Consider the following 25,773-nt stretch of genomic DNA (forward strand, 5'->3'; position numbering starts at 1 on the left):
TCCCACTGCCGGCGACCCCCTCCCAAATCCTCCGTCCAACCATCAACACCTCCCTGTCATCGACAACTCGAGGTGCCACTATGGCCATATGACATCTATCGATTCGTCGCCTCCTTTCTCACCGCTGAAGGTGATGTCCAGTCTAAGGGGCATCGCAGTCTATCGGGCCCTCCTGTTGTACGAAGCCAAGGAGCCTCCTTGATGTCCCTCTTCCACCACCAGGGACGCCTCCCCCACCCCCCGTGTCCTACTCTATTTCCAGAAATGGCTGCTGCGGGTAAACTTCATCTTCTATTTTTTTTCCTTTTTGTCCAACAAATATGATTGCCCATGATATCTTGCTAGTTCGAATAAGTTCATTTTGGTTTTGTTTGAGTCTGAGTTATTCAATAAGGACAGATGAATAAATTACATGTTGTAGTTGCGTAACCGACAGTTTCAGATATGTGATACATGAATTTATGATTTTACTTGTGTATGGGTGATGGCTATGTGCAAAACATATAAGTTTTTATGCTTAATTTTGCATGTGTGACTGCCAAAAGATCTAGAAAGTAATTGTGGAATTTTCATTTTATTTTTTTGTTGTCGTGTCTTTTAACTCATTACATAATTTTCTTGGTACCCATCTTCCCTTCCACCATTGTCACTTAAGCATCATGTTGCATTATGTGTTATTTGCAGCAGAAGAAGGAATTTCGCAAAGGAACTGTGTTCTCATGTTCAATCATGTCATATTGTTAGTTTCTTGAATTACATTCAGGATTAAAAGGGAGAAATGGCAAGTTTTATTTGTCTAATCTCAACATATCTGACCTCCAATTTACACTTAGTTTATGGTGACATTGTGATTTAACCGAACCGAGCTCATCTTCTAACAGATGGTGAATGGCCTATTGCAGATTTCGTATTTTCAACACATCATACATTTGCCCCATTTCACAGTTATCCTTCAATGTGCTCGTGAGTATGGACTAGCAAAGGTTTGGTTACAAGCACTAATAGAAAATGGCCCATTTGTCCCGGTTCCAGAGGCCCATTAGCCCCGGTTCTGAGACTAAGACTAAAGGGTTGGGACTAAAACCCAAAATCTCTAGTACCAGTTCGCTTACCGACCGGGACAGAAGGGTCTCCACGTGGCCTCTGCAAGGAGCCCAGCCAGGAGGGCCTTTAGTCCTGGTTGGTAACACCAACCAGGACCAAAGGGCATCCACGCGTCAGCATCTGGCAGGAGTTGGGTTTTATTTTATTTTTAAGGGGGGATTGGGGGGTTTTGGAGGGTTAATTTAGGGGTTTCATATTGTGTTACCTAGCTAATAGAGAGAAGTGTCCTCTCTTTCTTTGTGCTTGGTCGACGCTAGCTACTATACATATAGAGAGAACTCGACGCTGGCTAATAAGAAAATGAAGGAAACCATTAATTACACAAGATCGTCATGCTGAACATATATAGGGAGAAGTGACATCTCTTGATCCGTGCTTGGTCGAACAACAAGTTTTCGTATATCTATCCGACGCTGATACATATATACAATATAACGTCTTTTGCAATCCCTAACATCATCTACCTAAGATCCAATCACAAATCCACATGGAATTCTCCGTCTTTAGATATGACGTGGTCAAGAAAGAATCCCGCCAATTCCACTTGAATTGCTCGTATGTGATCATGTGGTAGGAGTTCATCCCGCATCTGTGAGATCTAATTTAAAGAAGGGGGTCAATGCATGCATATATATGAATAAAACTCAACACGATTTGGACAACCAATCTTCCTTCGCTCTCTGAACTAACAATAAGCATTGTAGTAATGTGTTGTGTGAGTTCCGGATTCTTGAATCGACAGTCTGATCTTGTCGCCCAATGACCGAGAGTTCCATACGGAGGCGTGGCGCTCCTCCGGAGACATAGGTGAGCTAATATTGGCACTAGTTTTTTCATTATGTTTTCCCTGTAGTCTTTTATGTGCAATATTGGCACTGCTAGATTAATGTGATTTTTATTGCATTCATGTTGTAAAGAACGGCTTCAGTAGCACGGGGTGTGCAATAATAATAACAAAATTTCTCATCCACTTTACACAAAAAACTAAATATCTAATGTACTTAAACACACTGCATATGTTCAAATTTAGGACCCAGGAATTTTCGTAGAAAAGCTAGTTTGTCAATGTATTTATTGTTTTGCTTGTTCTAGTCTTTTTTCATCATCGTATTTGTCCATCAGCCGTCCCTTCTCTTCCATGTGCTTCCTTCTTTTCTCTGGTCTTCTTCTGCAAATCTCTGAAATTACTGTAAGAACCTTATTCCTGATGCCTTAGAACAAATCTGATTGCTTAACAATGAGTGCATAATTTTTATAGTACGCCATGTGATATGCTAGGAGCTAGCAAGATTTTGGTGATGTTCTGATATAAGATATCTTACGTAGCCAAACTGTTTGCAGTACATCTTCAAGATCTTTGGGATCAAGGGCAACTCACAAGTTTGAACAAAATCTCATGTCAGGGACATATGGAGGAAAGAAGGAACTCCTTTTTGTTCATGTCGAAGTTGATGTTGGCTTGGTGATTCAAGAATTAGTCTCTTTCATATTTTTTTTGTAGTAGTCAAGTGATCGAGCAATTGGACTCTTTGGAGCTTGGCCCTCATATTCTGTAGAAGGACAGGTCTTGTATGTCACCCTATGTACTTGCTTAATAATTGTACCTAATTTGAGTGAACAAACTAGTGAATCTTCAATATATGTTGAATAAATGTGTTGGGAATGGTATCTTGTGATGTATTGGAGAGTGTAATTGTTTGTGTTTGTATTGTGTACTGGACATGAATTGTATATTATGGATGAAATTTGATTAAAATATGGTGCATTCCCATTTTGTGTTGAAATGTAAAACCATGGCAGTAAAAGTGTCGGCGTAAGTAATTGACGTCGCACTATCTGTCGGCTTAGCACACTAATAGATAAACTGTCGGCGTAGCAATGCACGTCACATTATGTGTCGGCATAGCACATGATACGTCTCAAACGTATCTATAATTTTTGATGGTTTCACGCTGTTATCTTGTCATCTTTGGATGTTTTATGTACCTTTTATATCTTTTTGGGGAAAACTTATTAATTTAGTGCCAAGTGTGAGTTCCTGTTTTTTCTGTGTTTTTGGCTCTTTTCAGATCTGATTTTGGAACGGAGTTCAAACGGAATAAAATCCCCGAAATGATTTTTTCCCGAACGAAAGAAGATCACGGGGCCTGTGGGCCAAGCCAGGAGGGCTGCAGGGAAGCCATAAGCCCCCACTCCGCCACCAGGGGGAGGCGGCGGTGGGCAGGCTTGTGGCCTCCCTGGCGCCCCTCTGACCTAGATCTTGCGCCTATATATTCCCTAAAAAACAGGAAAAAAATCAAGGGAACCTCGAAAATACTTTTCCGCCGCCGTAAGCTTCCGTTTCCGCGAGATCTCATCTGGAGACCCTTCCCGGCACCGTGCCGGAGGGGACTTTGGAGTTGGAGGGCTTCTTCATCATCATCATCGCCCCTCCAGTGACTCGTGATTAGTTCACTTTAGACCTACGGGTCCGTAGTTAGTAGCTAGATGGCTTCTTCTCTCTCTTGGATCTTCAATACAAAGTTCTTCATGATCTTCATGGAGATCTATCCGATGTAATCTTCTTTGGCGGTGTGTTTGTCGAGATCCGATGAATTATGGATTTGTGATCAGATTATCTATGATATATATTTGAGTCTTTGCTGATTTCTTATATGCATGATTTGATATCCTTGTAAGTCTCTCTAAGTCTTGGGTTTTGTTTGGCCAACTAGATCTATGATTCTTGCAATGAGAGAAGTGCTTCGTTTTGGGTTCTTACCATGTGGTGACCTTTCCCAGTGACAGTAGGGGCAGCAAGGCACACATGGAGTGGTTGCCATCAAGGGTAACAAGGTGGGCTCTGTCATTGATATGAGATTGTCCATCTACATCATGTCATCTTGCTTAAGGCGTTACTCTGTTCTTTTGGACTTAATACACTAGATGCATGCTGGATAGCGGTCGACGTGTGGAGTAATAGTAGTAGATGCAGAAAGTATCGGTATACTTGTTTTGGACGTGATGCCTATAGATATAATCATTGTCATAGATATCGTCATGACTTCGCACGGTTCTATCAATTGCTCGACAATAATTTGTTCACCCACCGTCTACTTGCTTTCATGAGAGAAGCCACTAGTAAACACTACGGCCCCCGGGTCTATTCACATCTATCGTTTACACCTCCGCTTTTACTTTGTTTTGTTACTTTGTTGCGTTCAGTTCTCACTTTGCGAACAATCTATAAGGGATTGACAACCCCTTCATAGCGTTGGGAGCAGGTTATTTGTGTTTGTGCAGGCACTTGTGATACTCCTTCACTGGATCAATACCTTGGTTCTCAAAACTGAGGGAAATACTTACCACCGCTGCGCTACATCACCCTTTCCGCTTCGAGGGAACACCAACGCAAGGCTCCAAGGCCACGGGGAAATCCTTTGCATATTTGCCTAGGAAGTCCCTAAAGGCGTAGCCGTAGCAGAAGGATTCCTGGTGCCGTTGCTGAGGAGAATCAAGACAAGAACAGTCTCCCATCAGCACGTGTTTCTGGCGCCGTTGGAAGGTCTTTTGTTGGAGTAGCATAAGTATTTTTGGCGCCGTTGTCGGGGAAGGAGAGATCTATCCAAGTAGGTCTCACAAACTCATCTCCTGCATTTACATTTTTTGCCAGTTGCCTCTCGTTTTCCTCTCCCCCACTTCACATTTGCCGTTTTCATTTACCTTTCTCCTTTGCCATTTTCTTTCGCCCGTTTCACTCTCTCTTCCTGCTCGTTTGTGTGTGAGATAGTCCATCAATGGCTAGACCCACCACTCCAAACGATACTCTTGAGAATGAACTTCTCAATTTCTGGCAGAATGAGGAAGAAAATTTAAAGGACGCTTGGTACAAGATTTGCAATGCTCAAAGTAGATCTACTCGTAAGCAACCCACTACCATCCTCCTTTGCAGTTTCTATGTTGGGATTTCTCCTTGGAATAGGTATATCCTTGACACCATTGTAGGCGGGAATTTTCTGGGGAGCCATACTGTTGACTCCTATAGAGCTTTCATGAATTTGGTAGGCTCACCCCCTCTCATGGTTAATGGAACTACCTTGACCTTGGAACACGTGATGCAAAGGCTTGACGCTATTGAAAGCAAAATTACCATAGTTGAACTTATTGAGGGTTTGGATAGAAAGATCCACAATCAAATTACTCAGTACAGATACAAAGTGGGATTTTTTTTGAAAAAATTAAGGGAGAAGGAACTCATAGTTAATGACTCTTCGAGAATTGGCAAATTAGAAGATGTCATAACCAACTTGGGTTCCGCTTTTGCCGCTGTGCAAAATACTCCAAATCTCACTCTCAAAAAGACCGTCAAATCTGTTTTTGTTCCTGAAGCTAGTGGTGAGTCATCCAATAAAGATGAAGATCTTAAGATGATAAATGATCACACTACTTATGGTTTGAGCACCAAACATGACTATACGTGATTCCGTCACCTTTTGCCTAGCTAAGGGCGTTAAACAAAAGCGCTTGTTGGGAGGCAACCCAACGAATCTACCATTTTTCTTTCTGTTTTGTGTTTTTCACACTTTCATAATTCTGTTATGATTGTGTTTCCTTTTGCGTTTGTGCCAAGCAAAACCGTTATGATTAGTCTTGGGGATGATCGTTTGGTCATGCTGGAAAAGACAGAAACTTTCTGCTCACGAAAAGAATTTTAATGTTTTTTCTGTAAGAGCTTTTGAGTTGATTCTTTTTGCTGCTGATTTCTATGCAAATTCTTCGAACTGTCGTAATATTTCAGAATTTTTGAAGTAACAAAGGTATACGAAATATACAGATTGCTACAGACTGGTCTGTTGTTAACAAATTCTGTTTTTGTTGTGTTGGTTGCTTATTTCGATGAAACTATGGATAGTATCGGGGGGTATTAGCCATGGAAAATTGAAAATACAGTAACTCAACATCATAATAAGTAGAATTTAAGTTTTCTACAGTACCTAAGAAAGTGGTGGTTTGCTTTCTCATACTAATGTTATCACGAGTTTCTTTTTAAGTTTCGTGTTGTGAAGTTTTCAATTTTTGGGTGAAGTTCTTATGGACAAAAAGATAAAGAGTGGCAAGAGCTCAAGCTTGGGGATTCCCAAGGCACCCCAAGAGATTCAAGGATGTCATAAAATCCTAAGCTTGGGGATGCCCCGGGAAGGCATCCCCTCTCTCGTCTTCAATCCATCGGTAACGTTACTTGGGGCTATATTTTTATTCACCACATATTATGTGTTTTTGCTTGGAGCGTCTTGTATCGTAGGAGTCTTTTATTTTTGTTGTGTCGCAATCATCCTTGCTGCACACCTAGATAGAGAGACATGCAATCACCGTGATTTTGTCGAGCTTCACTTATATCTTTTGGTAGACAATTTAGCTCACATGTGCTTCACTTATATCTTTTGAGCTAGATACTTTTGCTCTTTGTGCTTCACTTATATCTTTTAGAGTACAGCGGTGCGTGGCTTGGTAGTTGATCTATGCTTTGAAAGTAGTCTCAAAAGGGGTAGTTATCCAAAGGGATACGAAAACTTCCACCTTCATGTGCATTGAATAGTTAGAGAATTTGATTCCTCTCAATTAGTTTTGAGATATGGTTGTGGTAATATTGAAGTTATGCTAGTAAGGTGTTGTGGATCTAGAAATACTTGTGTTGAAGTTAGTGATTCCCGTAGCATGCACGTATGGTGAACCGCTATGTGATGAAATCTGAGCATTAATAAGTCTATTGTTTGTAATCCTTTGCGTGGCGGTCGGGATCGCGCGATGGTTTATACCTACCAACCCTTCCCCTAGGAATATGCGTTAAATGCTTTGTTTCGATTACTAATAAAAATTTTGCAACAAGTATATGAGTTCTTCATGAGTAATGTTGAGTCCATGGTTTAGATGCACTTTCACCTTCCACCATCACTATCTTCTTAGTGTCGTCAACTTTCGCCGGTGCACAAAACTCACCATTAGCCTCACTCAAAACAGCCACCATACCTACCTACTATGGCTTTTTCAAAGTCATTCCGAGATATATTGCCATGCAACTACCACCATGACATGTGCCACCCCATCTACATTGCCATTGCATGATCGTAAGATAGCTAACATGATGTTTCCATTAATGTCTATGCCATGCTAGATCATTGTCACGGTACACTACCGAAGGCATTCCATATAGAGTCATAGTTGCTCTAAGTTTTGAGTTGAAAGTGTGATGATCATCATTAATGGAGAATTGTCCCATCTGAGGAAATAAAAAAGGCCGAAGAAGCCCACCAAAAAAAAAGAGGCCAAAGAGCCCACCAAAAAAATGAGAGAAAAAGAGAGAAGGGACAATGCTACCACTTTTTCCACACTTGTGCTTATTAAGCACCATGATCTTCATGATTGAGAGTCTCTCGTTTTGTCATCATCATATAGCTAGTGGAAAATTTTCATTATATAACTTGGCTTGTATATTCCAATGATAGGCTTCCTCAAAATTGCCTTAGGTCTTCGTGAGCAAGCAAGTTGGATGCACACCCACCAGTTTTCTTTAAGAGCTTTCACATACTCTTAGCTCTAGTGCATCATTTGTATGGCAATCCCTACTCATTCACATTGATATCTATTGATGAGCATCTCCACAGCTCATTGATATGCCTAGATAATGTGACTATCTTCTCCTTTTTTTGTCTTGCAACCTCCACCACACTCCACACCATCTATAGTGCTATAACCATGGCTCACGCTCATGTATTGCGTGAGAGTTGAAAAGGTTTGAGAAAGTAAAGGTGTGAAACAAATACTTGGCCAATACCGGGGTTGTGCATGATTTAAATTCGTTATGCAATGATGATAGAGCATAGCCAGACTATATGCTTTTGTAGGGATAACTTTCTTTTGGCCTTGTTATTTTGAAAGTTCATGATTACCCTGCTAGTTTGCTTGAATTATTATTGTTTCCACGTCAATAGCAAAGTATTGTTTTGAATCAAATGGATCTGAACATTCACGTCACACAAGAGGAGTTACAAAGGACATCTATGCTAGGTAGCATGAAAGCATCAAAAATTCATTCTTTATCACTTCCCTACTCGAGGACGAGCAGGAGTTAAGCTTGGGGATGCTTGATACGTCTCAAAAGTATCTATAATTTTTTATGGTTTCACGCTATTATCTTGTCATCTTTGGATGTTTTATGTACCTTTTATATCTTTTTTAGGACTAACTTATTAATTCAGTGCCAAGTGCTAGTTCCTTTTTTTCTGTGTTTTTGGCTCTTTTCAGATCTGATTTTGGAATGGATTCCAAACTGAACAAAATCCCCGAAATGATTTTTCCCGAACGAAAGAAGATCAGGGGGCCTGTGGGCCAAGCAAGGAGGGCTGCAGGGAGCCCACAAGCCCCCACTCCGCCACCAGGGGGAGGCGGCGGTGGGCAGGCTTGTGGCCTCCCTGGCACCCCCCTGACCTAGATCTTGCGCCTATATATTCCCTAAAAATCAAAAAAAAAAATCAAGGGAGCCTCGAAAATACTTTTCCGCCGCCGCAAGCTTCTGTTTCCGCAAGATCTCATCTGGAGACCCTTCCCGTCACCCTGTCGGAGGGGACTTTGGAGTTGGAGGGCTTCTTCATCATCATCATCGCCCCTCCAATGACTCGTGAGTAGTTCACTTCAGACCTACGGGCCCGTAGTTAGTAGCTAGATGGCTTCTTCTCTCTCTTGGATCTTCAATACAAAGTTCTCCATGATCTTCATGGAGATCTATCCGATGTAATCTTCTTTGGCGGTGTGTTGGTCGAGATCCGATGAATTGTGGATTTGTGATCAGATTATCTATGATATATATTTGAGTCTTTGCTGATTTCTTATATGCATGATTTGATATCCTTGTAAGTCTCTCCAAGTCTTGGGTTTTGTTTGGCCAACTAGATTTATGATTCTTGCAATGGGAGAAGTGCTTGGTTTTGGGTTCTTATCATGTGATGACCTTTCCCAGTGACAGTAGGGGCAGCAAGGCACACATTGACTGGTTGCCATGAAGGGTAACTGTTGGGGAACGTCGCATGGGAAACAAAAAATTTCCTACGCGCACGAAGACCTATCATGGTGATGTCCATCTACGAGAGGGGATTTCCGATCTACGTACCCTTGTAGATCGCACAACAGAAGCGTTAGTGAACGCGGTTGATGTAATGGAACGTCCTCACGTCCCTCGATCCGCCCCGCGAACCGTCCCGCGATCCGTCCCACGATCTAGTGCCGAACAGACGGCACCTCCACGTTCAGCACACGTACAGCTCGACGATGATCTCGGCCTTCTTGATCCAGCAAGAGAGATAGGGAGGTAGATGAGTTCTCCGGCAGCGTGACGGTGCTCCGGAAGTTGGTGGTGATCTAATCTCAGCAGGGCTCCGCCCGAGCTCCGCAGAAACGCGATCTAGAGGTAAAACCGTGGAGGTATGTGGTCGGGCTGCCGTGGCAAAAGTTGTCTCATATCAGCCCTAAAACCTCCGTATATATAGGTGGGAGAGGGGGGCCTTGCCTTGAGGCTCAAGGAGCCCCAAGGGGGTTGGCCGGGCCAAGGGGGGAAGTCCTCCCCTTCCAAACCGAATCCAACTAGGTTTGGAAGGTGGAGTCCTTCCCCTTTTTCCCACCTCCCCTTTTTTTCCTTTTTCTCTTTGATTTTCTTCCTATGGCGCATAGAGCCTTCTTGGGCTGTCCCACCAGCCCACCAAGGGCTGGTGCGCCACCCCCCAGGCCTATGGGCTTCCCCGGGGTGGGTTCCCCCCCCCCCCGGTGAACACCCGAAACCCATTCGTCATTCCCGGTACATTCCCGGTAACTCCGAAAACCTTCTAGTAATCAAATGAGGTCATCCTATATATCAATCTTCGTTTCCGGACCATTCCGGAAACCCTCGTGACGTCCGTGATCTCATTCGGGACTCCGAACAACATTCGGTAACCAACCATATAACTCAAATACGCATAAAACAACGTCGAACCTTAAGTGTGCAGACCCTGCGGGTTCGAGAACTATGTAGACATGACCCGAGAGACTCCTCGGTCAATATCCAATAGCGGGACCTGGATGCCCATATTGGATCCTACATATTCTACGAAGATCTTATCGTTTGAACCTCAGTGCCAAGGATTCATATAATCCCGTATGTCATTCCTTTTGTCCTTCGGTATGTTACTTGCCCGAGATTCGATCGCTAGTATCCGCATACCTATTTCAATCTCGTTTACCGGCAAGTCTCTTTACTCGTTCCGTAATACAAGATCCCGCAACTTACATTAAGTTACATTGCTTGCAAGGCTTGTGTGTGATGTTGTATTACCGAGTGGGCCCCGAGATACCTCTCCGTGACACGGAGTGATAAATCCCAGTCTCGATCTATACTAACTCAACGAACACCTTCGGAGATACCTGTAGAGCATCTTTATAGTCACCCAGTTACGTTGCGACGTTTGATACACACAAAGCATTCCTCCGGTGTCAGTGAGTTATATGATCTCATGGTCATAGGAACAAATACTTGACACGCAGAAAACAGTAGCAACAAAATGACACGATCAACATGCTACGTCTATTAGTTTGGGTCTAGTCCATCACATGATTCTCCTAATGATGTGATCCCGTTATCAAGTGACAACACTTGCCTATGGTCCGGAAACCTCGACCATCTTTGATCAACGAGCTAGTCAACTAGAGGCTTACTAGGGACAGTGTTTTGTCTATGTATCCACACATGCACTGTGTTTCCAATCAATACAATTATAGCATGGATAATAAACGATTATCATGAACAAAGAAATATAATAATAACTAATTTATTATTGCCTCTAGGGCATATTTCCAACAGTAACAAGGTGGACTCTGTCGTTGATATGATATTGTCCATCTACATCATGTCATCTTGCTTAAGGTGTTGCTCTGTTCTTTTGGACTTAATACACTAGATGCATGCTGGATAGCGGTCGACGTGTAGAGTAATAGTAGTATATGCAGAAAGTATCGGTCTACTTGTTTTGGACGTGATGCCTATAGATATAATCATTGTCATAGATATAGTCACGACTTTGCGCGGTTCTATCAATTGCTCGAGAGTAATTTGTTCACCCACTGTCTACTTGCTTTCATGAGAGAAGCCACTAGTAAACACTACGGCCCCCGGGTCTATTCACATCTATCGTTTACACCTCTGCTTTTACTTTGCTTTGTTACTTTCTTGCTTTCAGTTCTCACTTTGCGAACAATCTATAAGGGATTGACAACCCCTTCATAGCGTTGGGAGCAGGTTCTTTGTGTTTGTGCAGGCACTTGTGATACTCCTTCACTGGATCGATACCTTGGTTCTCAAAACTGAGGGAAATACTTACCACCGCTGCGCTACATCACCCTTTCCGCTTCGAGGGAACACCAACGCAAGGCTCCAAAGCCAAGGGAAAATCCTTTGCATATTTACCTAGGAAGTCCCTAAAGGCGTAGCCGTAGCAGAAGGATTCCTGGTGTCGTTGCTGAGGAGAATCAAGACAAGAACAGTCTCCCGTCAGCACGTGTTTCTGGCGCCGTTGGAAGGTCTTTTGTTGCAGTAGCAGCACACTGTCAGATGATCTGCCGGCATATCATAGTCCGTCGGTATAGAAATGTCTGTCACCATAGATCTCACCAACCCCGTAAACAGTCTGTCGTCATAGATTTATCTGTCGGGAAAGACCTTTCCTGGCAGGACTATGGGCGACAACTCCTTTCTGTCGGCGAAGGTTTTTACGACACTAAATGTGTCGCCTTATGTGACATATGCCGACAGATTATTTGACGTTGCTTTGAGTGTCGTTGTGTAGTGACTCTCCTCTCATGGATCTGTGTCGCCGGGAAGAAGGGGGACAACGGAGACTACGAGTGCGGGGCCAAGGCCGGCAACACGGGTGGCAGCTGGGGCGGCGGGTGCGAAACTCACGTCGGGAAGACGACGCCCAACGCTTGACCGGCAGTTGGAAAGGACGGGGGCGGACGTGGATGGCACCGACGGACGTGTCACCAAGGCCGTGAAGATGGGCGCATCCATCCAGTGCTCAAGCGGCAACCATACGAGCGATGGTGGCCAGTGCTCACCCGGCAGCCTGTCGCAATTGTTTTTGCCTACTTTGTTGAGATTCGTAACAAATTTTGACGTCAATTTGTACATGCTTGTTCAGTTGTTCTTGCCTTCTATAATTTTTAGTAAATATATTTGATTGCGTATATATAGTCTATTATGTCATTTATCTCAAATGATATGAAGCAAATTACTAACTAATGGTGACGAACAGACAAATGAAATGTTATTCTGGAATTCATATAAAATGCTTCCAAACATACTATCACCGTTGCATATATTGCAAAAAAAAGAAACAAAAACTGATTTGAACAATTTTCGTTCGATTCCATTTCATCAACCAAACATGAAGACGTAACCATTCCATTCTACTTCATTATTATACCAAAAACAAAGATAAAAAACCATTCCATTTCAATGGAACGAAACCATGACATTTCGTGACACTTCATTTACAAACCAAACACACCCCTAATGTGCACCTGAGCTTGAGCTCCGAACTCCATGGTGATGCCCCAGCGCAGCACCTCCTTCTTCACCACACAAAATAATTTTGTCTTGATCTACTACTTGTTCTGTGCTTTTAGGCTTTGTTCGGTTATTTGGGTTTCCTTCCCCACGGGTAACCAACACCTTCAAGAATTTGATGAATCCCCTCATGCCATCCATCCTCGGCCAACCACTTTTCCACATATCCCCACAATCTCTTTAGCTTAAATTCTGTTCGGTTACACCCTTCCATCGGCAACACTTGCCACTGAAAAATGCAGTGTAACTACAACACGCTAGTTAAACACAATAGCAGTTAACTTTACCGTCAGAACCAACTAAACACAATAGCGGTTAACTATACCGTCAGATTTAGCTCAACATAGTAGCGGTTAACTATACCGTCAGATTTAGCTCAACATAGTAGCAGTTTTCATCGACCAAAAACACAACCTGAATTTAGGGTTTAGCAATCACACCAGATTCTACTGATGAACGAAAGAGTCAGTGTTGAATTATTTTATTATGTGCACTTGCTAGCAGCCACCACGACAACAACAAACATGTCGTGGCTCTTGCAATCGATCATGGTGTCATCAGATTACATGTCGGACACGACCCCATGGGGTCGAGTTAGAGATCAACACCTCAATGACTGTCCTATCGACGTCCAACAGTGGTTCCTAGCCAAAGATTTGCTAGGCCAGACGGATCGTGTCCATTCAGTGTTGGTGATGCTGGTCATGAATTCCTCCACAAACATGACCACTACACATGAACTCTTCATTCCTGCATAAATAAGGCACCAAAGATTGCTAGCAGTACATCAGAGGTATAAATACAATAAACAATTTAGACATCGACACAAGTAAACATGGTAAGAACTAAGAGGCATGTCATGGACTTCTCACATAAAAGAAAGAACCATTGATCCACAACGAGTGAGATGAAAGAAAGTAAACTAGAAGTTGAAATAATGTAAGGGTAACCAACCTTTTCTCCTTGTTAGCGTAAAAATGGCTCTTTTTATCTAGGTGGCCCGGCTATTAACATAACAAAGTATAATCTAGTTGCAGGATATATACATAATAATATGTACTCTTTTTTTTTATCTCAACTCAAACCCAAATGTATGGGGAATGATTTATGCAATATTTTCTATATTTTTTACGCAAACTTATATCCAAAACTAACTTTGACCAAGAAGTGTAATCCAAACCATGTCAATTGTATATATTCATGTCGTTCAACTGTACTAAAAATTTTGCAGTGCTCTATTGACACGATAGACGGTGCGACAATGCGTGCCTTCATGTTCTACTGTCTTGACGTACATAATAACGTATCTAATAAGTTTACCTCTTCGGATCATTGTCAAACTATACAAACTTGTCTCTGTCTCTTCCAACAATTGGTGCCAGGGGATTCACAGACAGCATGAGATCTGATCCACGGAGAAAGTGGAAATAAAGTCCAAATTAGTGCTTTGAGATACATCCACAAATACAATAGGTAACACAACAATCAACAAGACAATTCAAAAGCACATCAGCATTGAAGTAAGAATCATTCTTTATCATCATTTTCCTCAGATCAAGAATCCATGAACCCTCGGAACTAAGGGGTGAGGGGGGAATCAAGAAGAGGACTAACAGCTTACAAGCTCACCGTATGGAGAGAGTGACGTCGATAGTGGGTTGTTCGTGCCGCCACAGCTCGCATCACGGCTGCTCCAGATCACCACGCAGCTCGCGCCGCTGCGAGTGGGCGCCGGTTGGACAAGGAGATGGAGGGGAAGGGGAAGGGGGAAGGACGCCACCGCCTTCTCTGAATCGAGAAAGGGAGTCGGAGCGAGTGAAATCATTTGGGGGAGAGAGAGAGAGACGGGGTTTGCTTCCACGGGATTGGACATGTGGGTCATTTCCCTGCGGTTTCCACGGGGTTTGGTAGGGATTAATCCAGGCCGGGTCTAACCGAAGACTGTTACTCCCTCCTTTCAGGTTTATAGGGCTCAAATCTAAAATCTCATTAATCAAGATGAATTGTGAGTGGATGACACTAGTTTTAACTAGTCAATGAAATATTTCTCACATATTCAATTTCCGAGTCAATAAATATAGCATCCTCTCTTTCATTGGACTTGCATGATGCATGTAGAAAAAGATGAATGCATAGCCATTAATTTCCTTTCTCTTATCTCTATAAATTAAATATGGCATGCGACTCAAAGCACTTAACTTAATTAAACTCAAAATCAATCTAATATAATAATAAAAAAAAAATTAAGATGAACCTTGCAAACCGAAAAGGAGGGAGTATAAGTGAGACCGGGATCCGACCCCGGCCGGGCAGAAACCCGCGCGGATCGGCGGGGTTTGGGCCAGATCCCGGCGGTGGTCGGGCTAAACGAACAAAGCCTTGGGTGATTACTTGGCCACGCCGCTTGTCTTTCTCCATTTCTTTTCAGCTCGGACGACGCTGTTGGCTAGAGGGTCGGGCCCGCCCGTGCCCCCGTGTGTCAGGACTCAGGACGATCAGGAGAGGAGAGGAGAGGAGATCCAAAGCTAGCTACTACTACTACCCGGCGGGCCTGCTTCAAACTTGTTTGGCAATAAATGAGCCGCGCTGCGAGATACCGTAATGGTCACATCCCTCCTCCCTCCCCCTCCCACGGTGTCACATAAATCGGGAACCGCCCAAGCGCACTCGGTGTTGCTGCGGTTATTACAAAGGACAAAGCTCCCAACAAAGCCACCCGCGCCGGGGACCCACACCACACCAGACCTGACCGCCTCAGCTCACATGATGCCCGCCCGCAAGAGACATGCATCCACACGCGTCGCCGTACGTACGTACGTGCGTACATACACACACGCGCACATACACACGCGGCTACTACGTGATCCTCCATGGTATACAAGACGGGCCAAAGCATCGGCAGCGCAACGCCGTGAGTGGTTCATCAAGGCCGCGCACGTGCCGCCGCCGCCGCCGTCGTCGTCGCCGCCGGCGTGGAGACGCACGGGCGAGGCCAAGGGAGGGAGGGAGGGGGGGGGAGCGGCGGGCGAATCTGCAATGAATGAGGGGCGGGCTCCCCATGAAAAGCGTCACCTCAACCTCGTGACCGCGCAGGCAGCAGCAGCGGCAACGGGTGACGCGACGCGACGCGACGGGGTGGCGGGGGCCCTCCTGCCCTGCCCTCTGCCGCCACGCCGCCGCAGCCGCACCGCCAAAGCTCGCCGCCGCACCGCACGCAGCCGCGGCGCTTTGCGTGCCCATGCACGCATACATCTACATGCATAGCATAGCACACCTCTCTCGTCTCCTCTGCCTTGTCACCTTTTTCTTGAAACGTATAGTGATAGTAAAATGCTCACCGTCTTCCGTATTATCACCCACGTACGTGCACGTACGTACTAACGATTTGAAAGCACAGGGCGTGGCTAGCTAGGCAGAGCAGGCGTCGCCGTCCTTCATTTTACGATTTGAAAGCGAGCGAGCGACCAGCCGTGCCGCGTAATCTGTTTGGCGGGCGGGGGAGACATTCATTCACTTGCAAGCATACAAGGGGGGTAAGGGGGGGGGGGGGGGGGGGGGGGTAGGGGGGGTGCGAGTAATTGCGGCCACGTACTTGCAAACGAAATTCATTGTGCTCGTACTGTACGTGCCGGTACCGCCATGCAGTTATGGATTTGCTAGCTAGCTATAGCTTGCTTCGTCCGGCTAACAGCCACAGTTCCCCAACTAAATTGCCATAAAAAAGGCTAGCTGTCTCTCGTGGATGCTACTAGCGGTACACCCAGCTCAACTTTTTACAAATAATATCGGAACAAGTACCATCACCACCACCATTTTTCCACACACGCAAATGTTGCCAAGAAACCAGTGGAGTGTAACATCGACACTGTACTTGCAAGCCGGAGGTCAGGGCCACGGGCCATCACCTCGACAGCCATGCATTCGAGGTCCATTACATACGCATTTTTGTGAATAGACAGTAACCGGGCTGTCCGTCCGGATGTTTGAGACGGATTTGAAGCGTCCGGGCTCTGATATAGCTAACAGAAAATAGAACGATACTTTCTCAAAAGTATATATATATATATATATATATATATATATATATATATATATATATATATATATTGAAACAAGTAGTAGTATCACTATCATTTTTTTTTAAATAGCAAGAGAGCATTATTGAAGGAAACGGTTGGGTTTGTTGAAGGAAAACTGGATGAAAACCTACACAAAATGCAACCACACCTCGCTATACTAGGTTTACAACATCGCAAGACAGACCAGGATGTCGGGAAAACTAAACATGAAAGACTAGAGCACACCGTAGCCCCACTATATTGGCATCGTACATCACCTGTTCCACACACGACCCGTCGACTTTGACTTCGCTGGAACAAAACAACACAGCACCTTCGTCAACCAGGTTTGTCGACTTGTCCAATGCTCCCGCATGTCATCGAGCTTCTGCTTCCCACCACCACCGTACAACGGCAAGCCACGAATGGACATGGCAACGCAGACTACGCCACCACTACCAACCGGGATGCGTCGATCAAGAATCTCTCCAAAACAATGCTTCCAACGAAGTAAGGCTGCCTCATTGCCAATCCGACGACGCGGATCTTGGTTTTCACCCGAAGAATGGATCCGAAATGACAAAAGGGTGACAAATCTCGTCGACGATGCCTTCCAGAAGGAAAACGACATTCGCAAATGTTGCCATCACCTGCATTGAACAATACTTTCTTTCAGAGAATCTACGCCCAACGTCGCACCACCACCAATAGACCACACACCATCACATGTTGCTACACTCCAACACGTCTTGCACCCGCACCTCCAGCCGCTCCTAAGGCGACCCAGGCACCCAATGCAGCCAGGACGTGACGAGATCTGGCCCGCCCGCTTGCAACCGGTTGTTGCCTCCCCGTCCGAGGCCACGCAAAGCCCCCGCCTGGGACACGGCTGGCCCAACGAGGAGGCCCCTCTGGAGCCACATGTGCCGAACCCGCCATCGGCTTGGAACATGCCAGATCTAGCTCTCCCGCACGCAACCTTCGTTACGCCCATACGAGAGGAGACGCGGCCCCTAGCCCCAACACTGCACATCCACCACCGGCCTCAGCTATAACCAGCTAGAGATCCAGCCATCAACCAACGTCCGAGGTTATGCCTCCGGGAGCCGCCGCAGACCAGGAAAACGCCCCGCCGCCGCCATCCCCACTTCCTTCCGGGCTTCGCGGGGTGAACCCCTCATGTGACGACGAGGGGAGGGAGGAAGTGGGACGGCGGCGGATCGAGGATCCCCCCCCCCCCCGAGTCGCAAGAGGAGGGCGACGCGGGGGTCACCGGGAACCGGATACCATCATTTTTTCACACACACATAATTTATTTATTTTTTTGAAAGTGCACACACACAGACACAAAATGCTTGCGAAGAAGAAACTGTACTTCCAAGCCAAGCCACAGAGACAAGAGCCGGGGGCCATCAACATGGATCACCATCGCACGTACACTACCGCCGCACGCATGCCCCCACCAAAGAGGCCATTACCACCACTCATCACTCACTGTCACCGGCCACCAAAAGCATCATCGAGCCTCACTCACTCACCAAAAAAAACACCAACAGTAAATAAATAAACAAAGGAGGAACCCAAAACGAGGGCAAAAGCAAATCCAAAGCAAAAGGGCCCAGTGAAAAGACAGGCCATTGCTATTTAAGGCCCACCACCCCTACTCCAGTCCAGTCCCCCAAACACCCACACACACACTCCCTGCCTCTGCCTCACCCCACTCCAACCACACACACACACACACTGCCTCCAGCTCCAGCTCCAGCTCCGGCAGCAATGCCCGCCGCCCCCTCCTTCCCGGACGCTTCGTGAGCTCTCCGCCGCCGCCATGGAGCTCGGGCAGGTGCTGGGCTTCACGCCGCCGGCCCCCAAGGACGCCCAGAGATCCGGCGGCTTCGCACAGGCCACCGCCGGCCCCTACCCCTACCCCTCCCCCTTCCTCGACCAGCAGAAGATGCTCAGCTTCTCCAAGGCCGCCGCCGCTCCTCCGCCATCAACAGGTCTTTCTTGGACTCCCTCGTCCCGCGTCTTTCGCATCTGTCATCTTGGCTCGATCCGCTCTCTGCATCCATCTCTGCGAGCCATGATAGATGGGCAGTGCTCTGGCGTCCGACTGTTCCCCTGCTCAAAAATAAAAAAATAAAAGGGTCAAAAGCAGGTAGCTATGGCCATGGGGATTTGCTCACATGTAAATAAATCTACCCATTCGCTGGCCTTTTTACTACTGCTGCTCAGCCAAGGCTGCTCCATTCCATCGCTTCTTTTTACCACTGCTTTTTTTTTACACTTTTGTCTTGACTCGGCGCCTGCAATAATAAGTAGGAAATAAATAACCAGGCATGGATATTTTCATTCAAGATAAGGCTGCTGCTGCTTCTTTGAGCATTTGCTCATACTGGATGGTTCTTTTTTTTTGTATCTAGGTATGGATTTTGGGAGGTCAAATGAGCAGAGGCTGCTGCTGGCCAGGAGCAAGATGCCCTTCACTCCTTCACAGTGGATGGAGCTGGAGCACCAGGCCCTCATATACAAGTATCTCAATGCAAAGACCCCCATACCTTCCAGCCTGCTCATCTCCATCAGCAAGAGCTTCAGATCCTCCTCCGACAGAAGTAAGCATCCTGCCAAAACATCTACTCCTCGCATCTCATTCCTTGATCGAGGTAATATTTCTATATATACACTGATGTGGTAAAAGAACTGTCTGGATAGGAATGTGAGAAAAAGTACTGTCCTGCACGTGATATATAAAGGCATGCCAGCAAAGCCCTACATATTTATTTCGTTTTCACATTATCTCCATGGACAGAAATTTGTAGATCGAAAATATCAGTACATACATGTCATTGGATGCTTCATATAGCTGTCTTAGGTAACAGGTCAGCATATGTACATGTATGCCAGTGGAGTTGCAGATATGAATATATCAGTGAACATTGCAAGAGTGCTGCATGTATGATGTCTCAGTTATCTATTTGGATTTAGTCACCAAACAAGTTAACATATGTATGGAGCACAACCTTAATACCATCTACTAAGTACTTGGATATGAAACTATAAATGCAAGCAGAGCCTGACATGCTTCCCTGTAATGCAGTGACTTGGAGGCCCGCCTATCAAGGGTTCACCAATGCAGATTCTGACCCGGAACCTGGAAGATGCCGTCGAACCGACGGCAAAAAATGGCGGTGCTCGAAGGAGGCGATGGCCGAGCACAAGTATTGTGAGCGGCACATCAATAGGAACCGCCATCGTTCAAGAAAGCCTGTGGAAAACCAAACAAGGAAGAATGCGAAAGAGGCACCTGCTGCTGGCCCATTATCATCCGCTGTCTCACAGGGTGGCTGTAAGAAATCAAAAGCTAGTGAGGAACTGAAGCCAGGGAGTGTCAGCTATTGGACAGACAGTTTAAACAGGTTTGTATACATTGAATCTTAGTTTCTTGTATGGATCAGAACTGAAAAAAATTCGAGTATTTCACAGATATGGAGTAACTGAAAAAAACGCAACTGCTAAATTATGCAATTAAGTGTCATATAGTTTGGGAGGCAAAGAAACAAGCAAAAACATTTAAATTCCATAGCAAGGTCGTCATTTCGATCTAACACATGTACTCATTTGCAGGGCAATGGTGAGCAAAGCCAGGGGAAACAACCCTGAAGAAGGCAACAGCGCTCCACTCATAAATTCTACTAATCAACAACACACATTGTCCCTGCTCTCTCAACTGAAGCAACAGACCAAACCAGATAAGTTCAGCCCGGCAGTCGATAGTGAATCGATCTCCTCAAATACAGTATTGAAGCCTTGGGAAATAAGCAACCAGCAGAGCAGTAAGGACATTTCGTCCACGACGCCCCATGATCGCGGATGCCTTCAATCAGTCCTTCAAGATTTCAGCATGCATAAGAATGAGAAGATCGAGTCTCAGAAAAACAATGCTTCAGTGCCACCAACTTTCTATTCATCTACAGAAGGTCCACGCATCAGCTGCCTTACATCTAACATGATGCAAGTGCAGGAGGATTGCATCTCAAGCTCTTGGGAGATACCTCAAGGTGGGCCTTTAGGTGAGATCCTAACAAACTCCAAGAACACTGATGACTTGACCAATAAGTGTGAATCAAGATCATATGGTTGGTTACTGAGTCTTGATGAACATGAAATGTGAGTTTGCAGTAAATGGAGAGCTAGACATAGCAAAATTCACCATGGAAGGGAACAATGCTGATACAAGCAGGATGAAGTAGCTTAGATGCATGCCCCATGCATGATTGTTTTTTCCTCCATATTTCCGATGTTCTGTTTTTTAATATTCAGCTAGTTGCAACCTTTAGTGTTTAGGAATTTGGCTGTATCCTAAAATATTATGGCTTGCCTTGTATCAAGCTTATTAGCTACATCTCTTAACAGGTAAACTATAAGGATTCATTTCTGCATACCCATCCAAGGAACATTTCTGGAATTATTTGAGCTCATAACAGCATGGTTATTTCAATGTCAAACTACTATCATAAGTGAAGATTTTTTATTCTTACTCAAGTAACATAGCCACATCATCAAAATGCCCAAGATCAGAACCGGCAACTCTTCATAAGAACATAAATTGTAATCAAAGAACAAGCAGATGAATATCAATTCAAATCGTCTTGACAAACATGTAAAGCAATTTGGTTATCTGGCCTTGAACAGCTTACTGTGGGTTGAATTTTTTTTGAAACGGAACTGTGGGTTGAATGAGTCCAGTAACCATACTACATTACTCCTACAATCATACAGTCAATTTCTCAAACTTCTATCATACATCTGAGGACAAGTCATATCTGGTATGGTTCAAAAGAATGGACCCATGTCTGGCATGGTTACGGCCCTGAAATTTGATACTCCTGTATTGACTATGTTCATGACAGTATTGATATGGTGAGGGATATTTCAAAAGAGATATTTATCAATAAGATATCAGGCAGATAAGAACAGTATCTGGCTACCTACCGATACAGGAGGATCATGCAGTCACTCTTGGGCCGATGTTACTAGATTTTGCCAGTTTCCTGTTATGAAGCAAGTTCCTGAAAAATCCATTGTTTTGTTGTGAAATATCAATCATAGGAACGATTTTGATCTCAATCACAAACGAAAATCCAAAATCTAATTTGCAAATGCATGAGAACCAAGAAGTACGCAGGGTTGAAATAAGTGCTTTAAATAGCCAGTTAATCAGAAACAAGACCTGAGAAAACCAAAACTTAAATAGTAAAAACAAATGCACAACGGAGCATGCGGAGAATAAGCAGCAGCATTGGCTCAGAGAAGCACTGCGAAACAGAATATTCCTGTGATCACAGCCCGACAAGAACACTAGCAAGCAAATAAGAAAAGACCTTTAACAAAATAAACACAGAAAGACAAGGCTGCATGCGCTCAGGCATGCAATTCTCACCAAAACTTGACCTTGGATAAATCAAGAGTCAGTATCGAGAAACAAAATTTTGTCATCACAACTGAAGAAACTGAGTTTACATACTTAAAAACACAAAACCGAGCCAGAACACTACAAAGCACAAAGGCATATTTGCATATGTCGAACGCAGGCCTAACCCGAAGTCCAACCGTATCCATGGAACAAGGGCTATCTTGCGTTGCATCAATATGGGAGAAACTGAAGCCAATAGCTATCAAGTGAAAAAGCAATGGCTTCCCAAAATTGTTGAACTCCCATGAATAATCACTGGTGATGTTACATAAACCACAACATATACTGGAGAATACAAAATCAATATGCTAGTTCCTCTAATTCACATCTGTCACCTAAAATACAAGAACAAAAATTGAGACAAAAATAAACTTAAGAAAGTAGGAGAGAAGGAAACTTGAACAATTGTACACACAAACAAGTGCGCCGGCTCAGACACGCACAAATAAAGTCATCAGTTTTGGTCCTTAACTGAAATTAAGGTATGAAGAAGTAAACCTGTTGTCATCACAGCCACGCAAACTAGTTCCTCTAATGCACAATTGTCACCTAAAACACAGGAACAAAAAATTGAGAAGAAAATGGATGTAAGAAGGCAGGACAAAATCAAACATAAACAACTCACGCACAAATAAAATCATCAGTTTTGGTTCTTAACTGAAATAAGGTATGAAGTAATCTTTTTGTCATCACAGCCACACAAACTAGTCCTCTAATACACAATTGTTGCCTAAATTACAAGAAACAAAATCTGGTACGAAAATCAGCTTAAGAAGTTATGACAGAATCATTTAAACAACTGCACAGACAAACAAGTGTGCCGGCTCAGACACGCACAAATAAATTCATCAGATTTGGTCCTTAACTGAAAGTAAGGTATGAAGAAGTAATCTTATTGTCATCACAGCCAGGCAAACTAGTTCCACTAATTTTAATTCGGAATCAGATGTATATAGACACGTTTTAGTGTGTTTGTACACTCATTCCAGTCTGTATGTAGTGCATATTAAAATTTCCAAAACAACTTATATTTGTGAATGGAGGGAGTATAAGAGAACCAAATTTAAACAACTGCACTGCACAAATAAAGAAGTTCACCCGCTCAGACACACACAAATAAGGTCATCAGATTTAGTCCTTAACTGAAATTAGGTTATGAACAAATATATCTTGTTGTCATCACAGCCACACAAACTAGTTCCTCTAATACAGAATTGCCACCTAAAAGACAGGAACAAAAACCAACATAAGAAGGTATAAGATAACCAAACTTAAACAACTGCACTGCACAAACAAACAAGTGCGCCGGCTCGGACACGCACAAATAAAGTCATCAGATTTGGTCCTTAACTGAAATTAAGGTATGAACAAGTAATTTTGTTGTCATCACAGCCACACAAACTAGTTACTCTAATACCAAACTGTCACCTAAAACACAAGAACCAGCATAAGAAGGTACTATAAGAGAACCAAACTTAACAACAGCACTGCACAACACAAACAAGTGCACCGGCTCAGACACGCACAAATGAAGTCATCAGATTTGGTCCTTAACCAAAATTAAGGTATGAACAAGTAATTTTGTTGTCATCACAGCCAGACAAGAACAATTGTGAGAAAGGATCACAAAAAAGATGGCGAGATCATATATGCAGCAGAAGCCTAACAGTATAATGCAGAAATAACCACACTTAAAAAAAATGAAGTGCCAAATAAAATACAGAGATTAATCAAAGAGCAAAATGAAAGAGCGATAAACTACTACATCAGAATCGCAGCTTAATCTGAGGGTAACTGGAAGAAGAAAGCTATGGCGCCATCGCATCTGGAAGCTACAGCTCGTCTAAATGACCCAACACCTGTGAAATCATAGAGGTATTGCGAAGAAAACATGGAGAAAGAGATCGAAACCGCCGCAAAGACGATTCGCCGGACCGCGGCGGCTCGGGACGCCATCCCTATTGAGCGCGTGCATAATAATCGGAAAAAAAAAATTACAATCGATTCGCTGAGATCGACGAGGCTACGATCAGGGCTGACAGAAATTGCAGAGGGCCGGCGAAAATTCGTAGAAATTTGCGTATCCCTGGTCGAATCAAGCAGGAGATCTGGTGGATCTGGTAGTTGCTGATTCAGTTGGGGAAGCTGCGAGTCTGACACTAGAGCACTGGGAACACTAATCGGCCGCTAAACTATTTCGACGGCCTGTGGAAGGACTGGGCCGAGATGTTAGCTAACTTCAGCCCAACAATGTTTTTATAGCCCATTTGAAGCCTAGAGGCCCCAAAGCTCGGACCAGGTTACAAACCAGGGCGCACGAGAGAAAAATTAACAGTAACACGTAATAATTTCGAAAAATAATAATTTCAAGATCAAAATCAGTATTTAGCTCGAGAAACGAGTAAAATGCATGTATGGTCCTTCAATTTGGTGGCTATGTCCACAATGATCCTTAAACTCAGAAACTGCTTCAGTACGGTCCCAGAACTTGAGAATACTCTTTTAATACGGTCCTTAAACTTGACAAACCCGTCTTATGATACGTTTCACATACTCCCTCCGGTTCCAAATATTTGTCTTGGATTTGTTAGATACGGATGTTCTAACACTAAATATGTCTAGATACATCCATATCTAGACAAACTCAAGATAAATAATATGAACAGAAGGAAGTACATTTCTTGTACTCCACAACTTTTTTCTTTAGAAAACTATCTCATAATTTATTTAATTACAAAAAGCCTAATGCCAGAAATATGGGTTGCCCATGTCGGTACGGAAAAAGAAAAAGCAATAGCTATATGGAGGATCGAACCTAAAGAACTACAGACTATCGGTCAATTAGTCCACACAAGCTAACCACCAGGTCATCAGTTGCTTCGCGTAAATTGTTGAGCTAGAGGTTATTTTTCTATGTACCTCTTCGAGCATGTTTTATGTAATTTCGTATATGGCGTAACTATAGGCCCGCACAAGTTTGTTTTATTCTTTTCAATATATCTATTTTCTGAATTTCAAAGTAAATTTGCCATAAAACTTAAACAAAGTGTTAGTCCATTTAAAAAGATCAACATATTTTTAGAAATGTTTCATGTGTACTAAAAACTATAATAGTGTTTTTGAAAATTATTTCATGTGTATTAAAAATTGCAAACGTGTTTTTGAAAAATGTTCGTCATGCATTCAAATAATGGTCAACATGTACTAACAGTATATTGCTTAAAATAATTCTTACATTTCCAAAACCACACTTAACATGCTTTTATTACGTTTCTAGAATTTACTATTATGACACAATAATTTTAAATACACACTGAACACTTTTCAAAATACAACATTGTCATTTTTTTAATAATTGAGTATTTTAAGTATAGAATGGAATACACAATAATTGTCCGTGCTTGTGGCCATTTTTTTAATGCATAACAAACATTTTTTAAAGACGTTTGTAAATTTTTATTACACGTGTAACATTTTCCAAGAAGATATTTACAGTTATTAATACACAT

General features: G+C 43.7%; 1 protein-coding gene and 4 non-coding genes across 5 annotated transcripts; 1 reads left to right on the forward strand and 4 right to left on the reverse strand.

Moving 5' to 3' along the window:
- Positions 1 to 18,388: 18,388 nt before the first annotated feature.
- Positions 18,389 to 21,230, forward strand: LOC123447055 (growth-regulating factor 9-like). Its single transcript, XM_045123618.1, has 4 exons — positions 18,389 to 18,791; positions 19,215 to 19,403; positions 19,889 to 20,207; positions 20,416 to 21,230. Exons 1-4 carry the CDS (start codon positions 18,620 to 18,622, stop codon positions 20,960 to 20,962), a joined length of 1,227 nt encoding a protein of 408 aa, XP_044979553.1. The 5' UTR covers positions 18,389 to 18,619; the 3' UTR covers positions 20,963 to 21,230.
- A 1,460-nt stretch (positions 21,231 to 22,690) lies between these two features.
- On the reverse strand, positions 22,691 to 22,780 carry LOC123451650. The gene has a single exon (XR_006632478.1). It is a non-coding gene; the product is annotated as a small nucleolar RNA snoR126 (small nucleolar RNA).
- Positions 22,781 to 23,084: 304 nt separating this feature from the next.
- On the reverse strand, positions 23,085 to 23,174 carry LOC123451649. The gene has a single exon (XR_006632477.1). It is a non-coding gene; the product is annotated as a small nucleolar RNA snoR126 (small nucleolar RNA).
- A 395-nt stretch (positions 23,175 to 23,569) lies between these two features.
- LOC123451648 lies at positions 23,570 to 23,659 on the reverse strand. Its single transcript, XR_006632476.1, has one exon. It is a non-coding gene; the product is annotated as a small nucleolar RNA snoR126 (small nucleolar RNA).
- A 114-nt stretch (positions 23,660 to 23,773) lies between these two features.
- LOC123451647 lies at positions 23,774 to 23,863 on the reverse strand. Its single transcript, XR_006632475.1, has one exon. It is a non-coding gene; the product is annotated as a small nucleolar RNA snoR126 (small nucleolar RNA).
- Positions 23,864 to 25,773: the final 1,910 nt, after the last annotated feature.

Source organism: Hordeum vulgare, chromosome 4H (genome assembly GCF_904849725.1).
Source record: "Hordeum vulgare subsp. vulgare chromosome 4H, MorexV3_pseudomolecules_assembly, whole genome shotgun sequence".
Lineage (NCBI taxonomy): Eukaryota > Viridiplantae > Streptophyta > Magnoliopsida > Poales > Poaceae > Hordeum > Hordeum vulgare.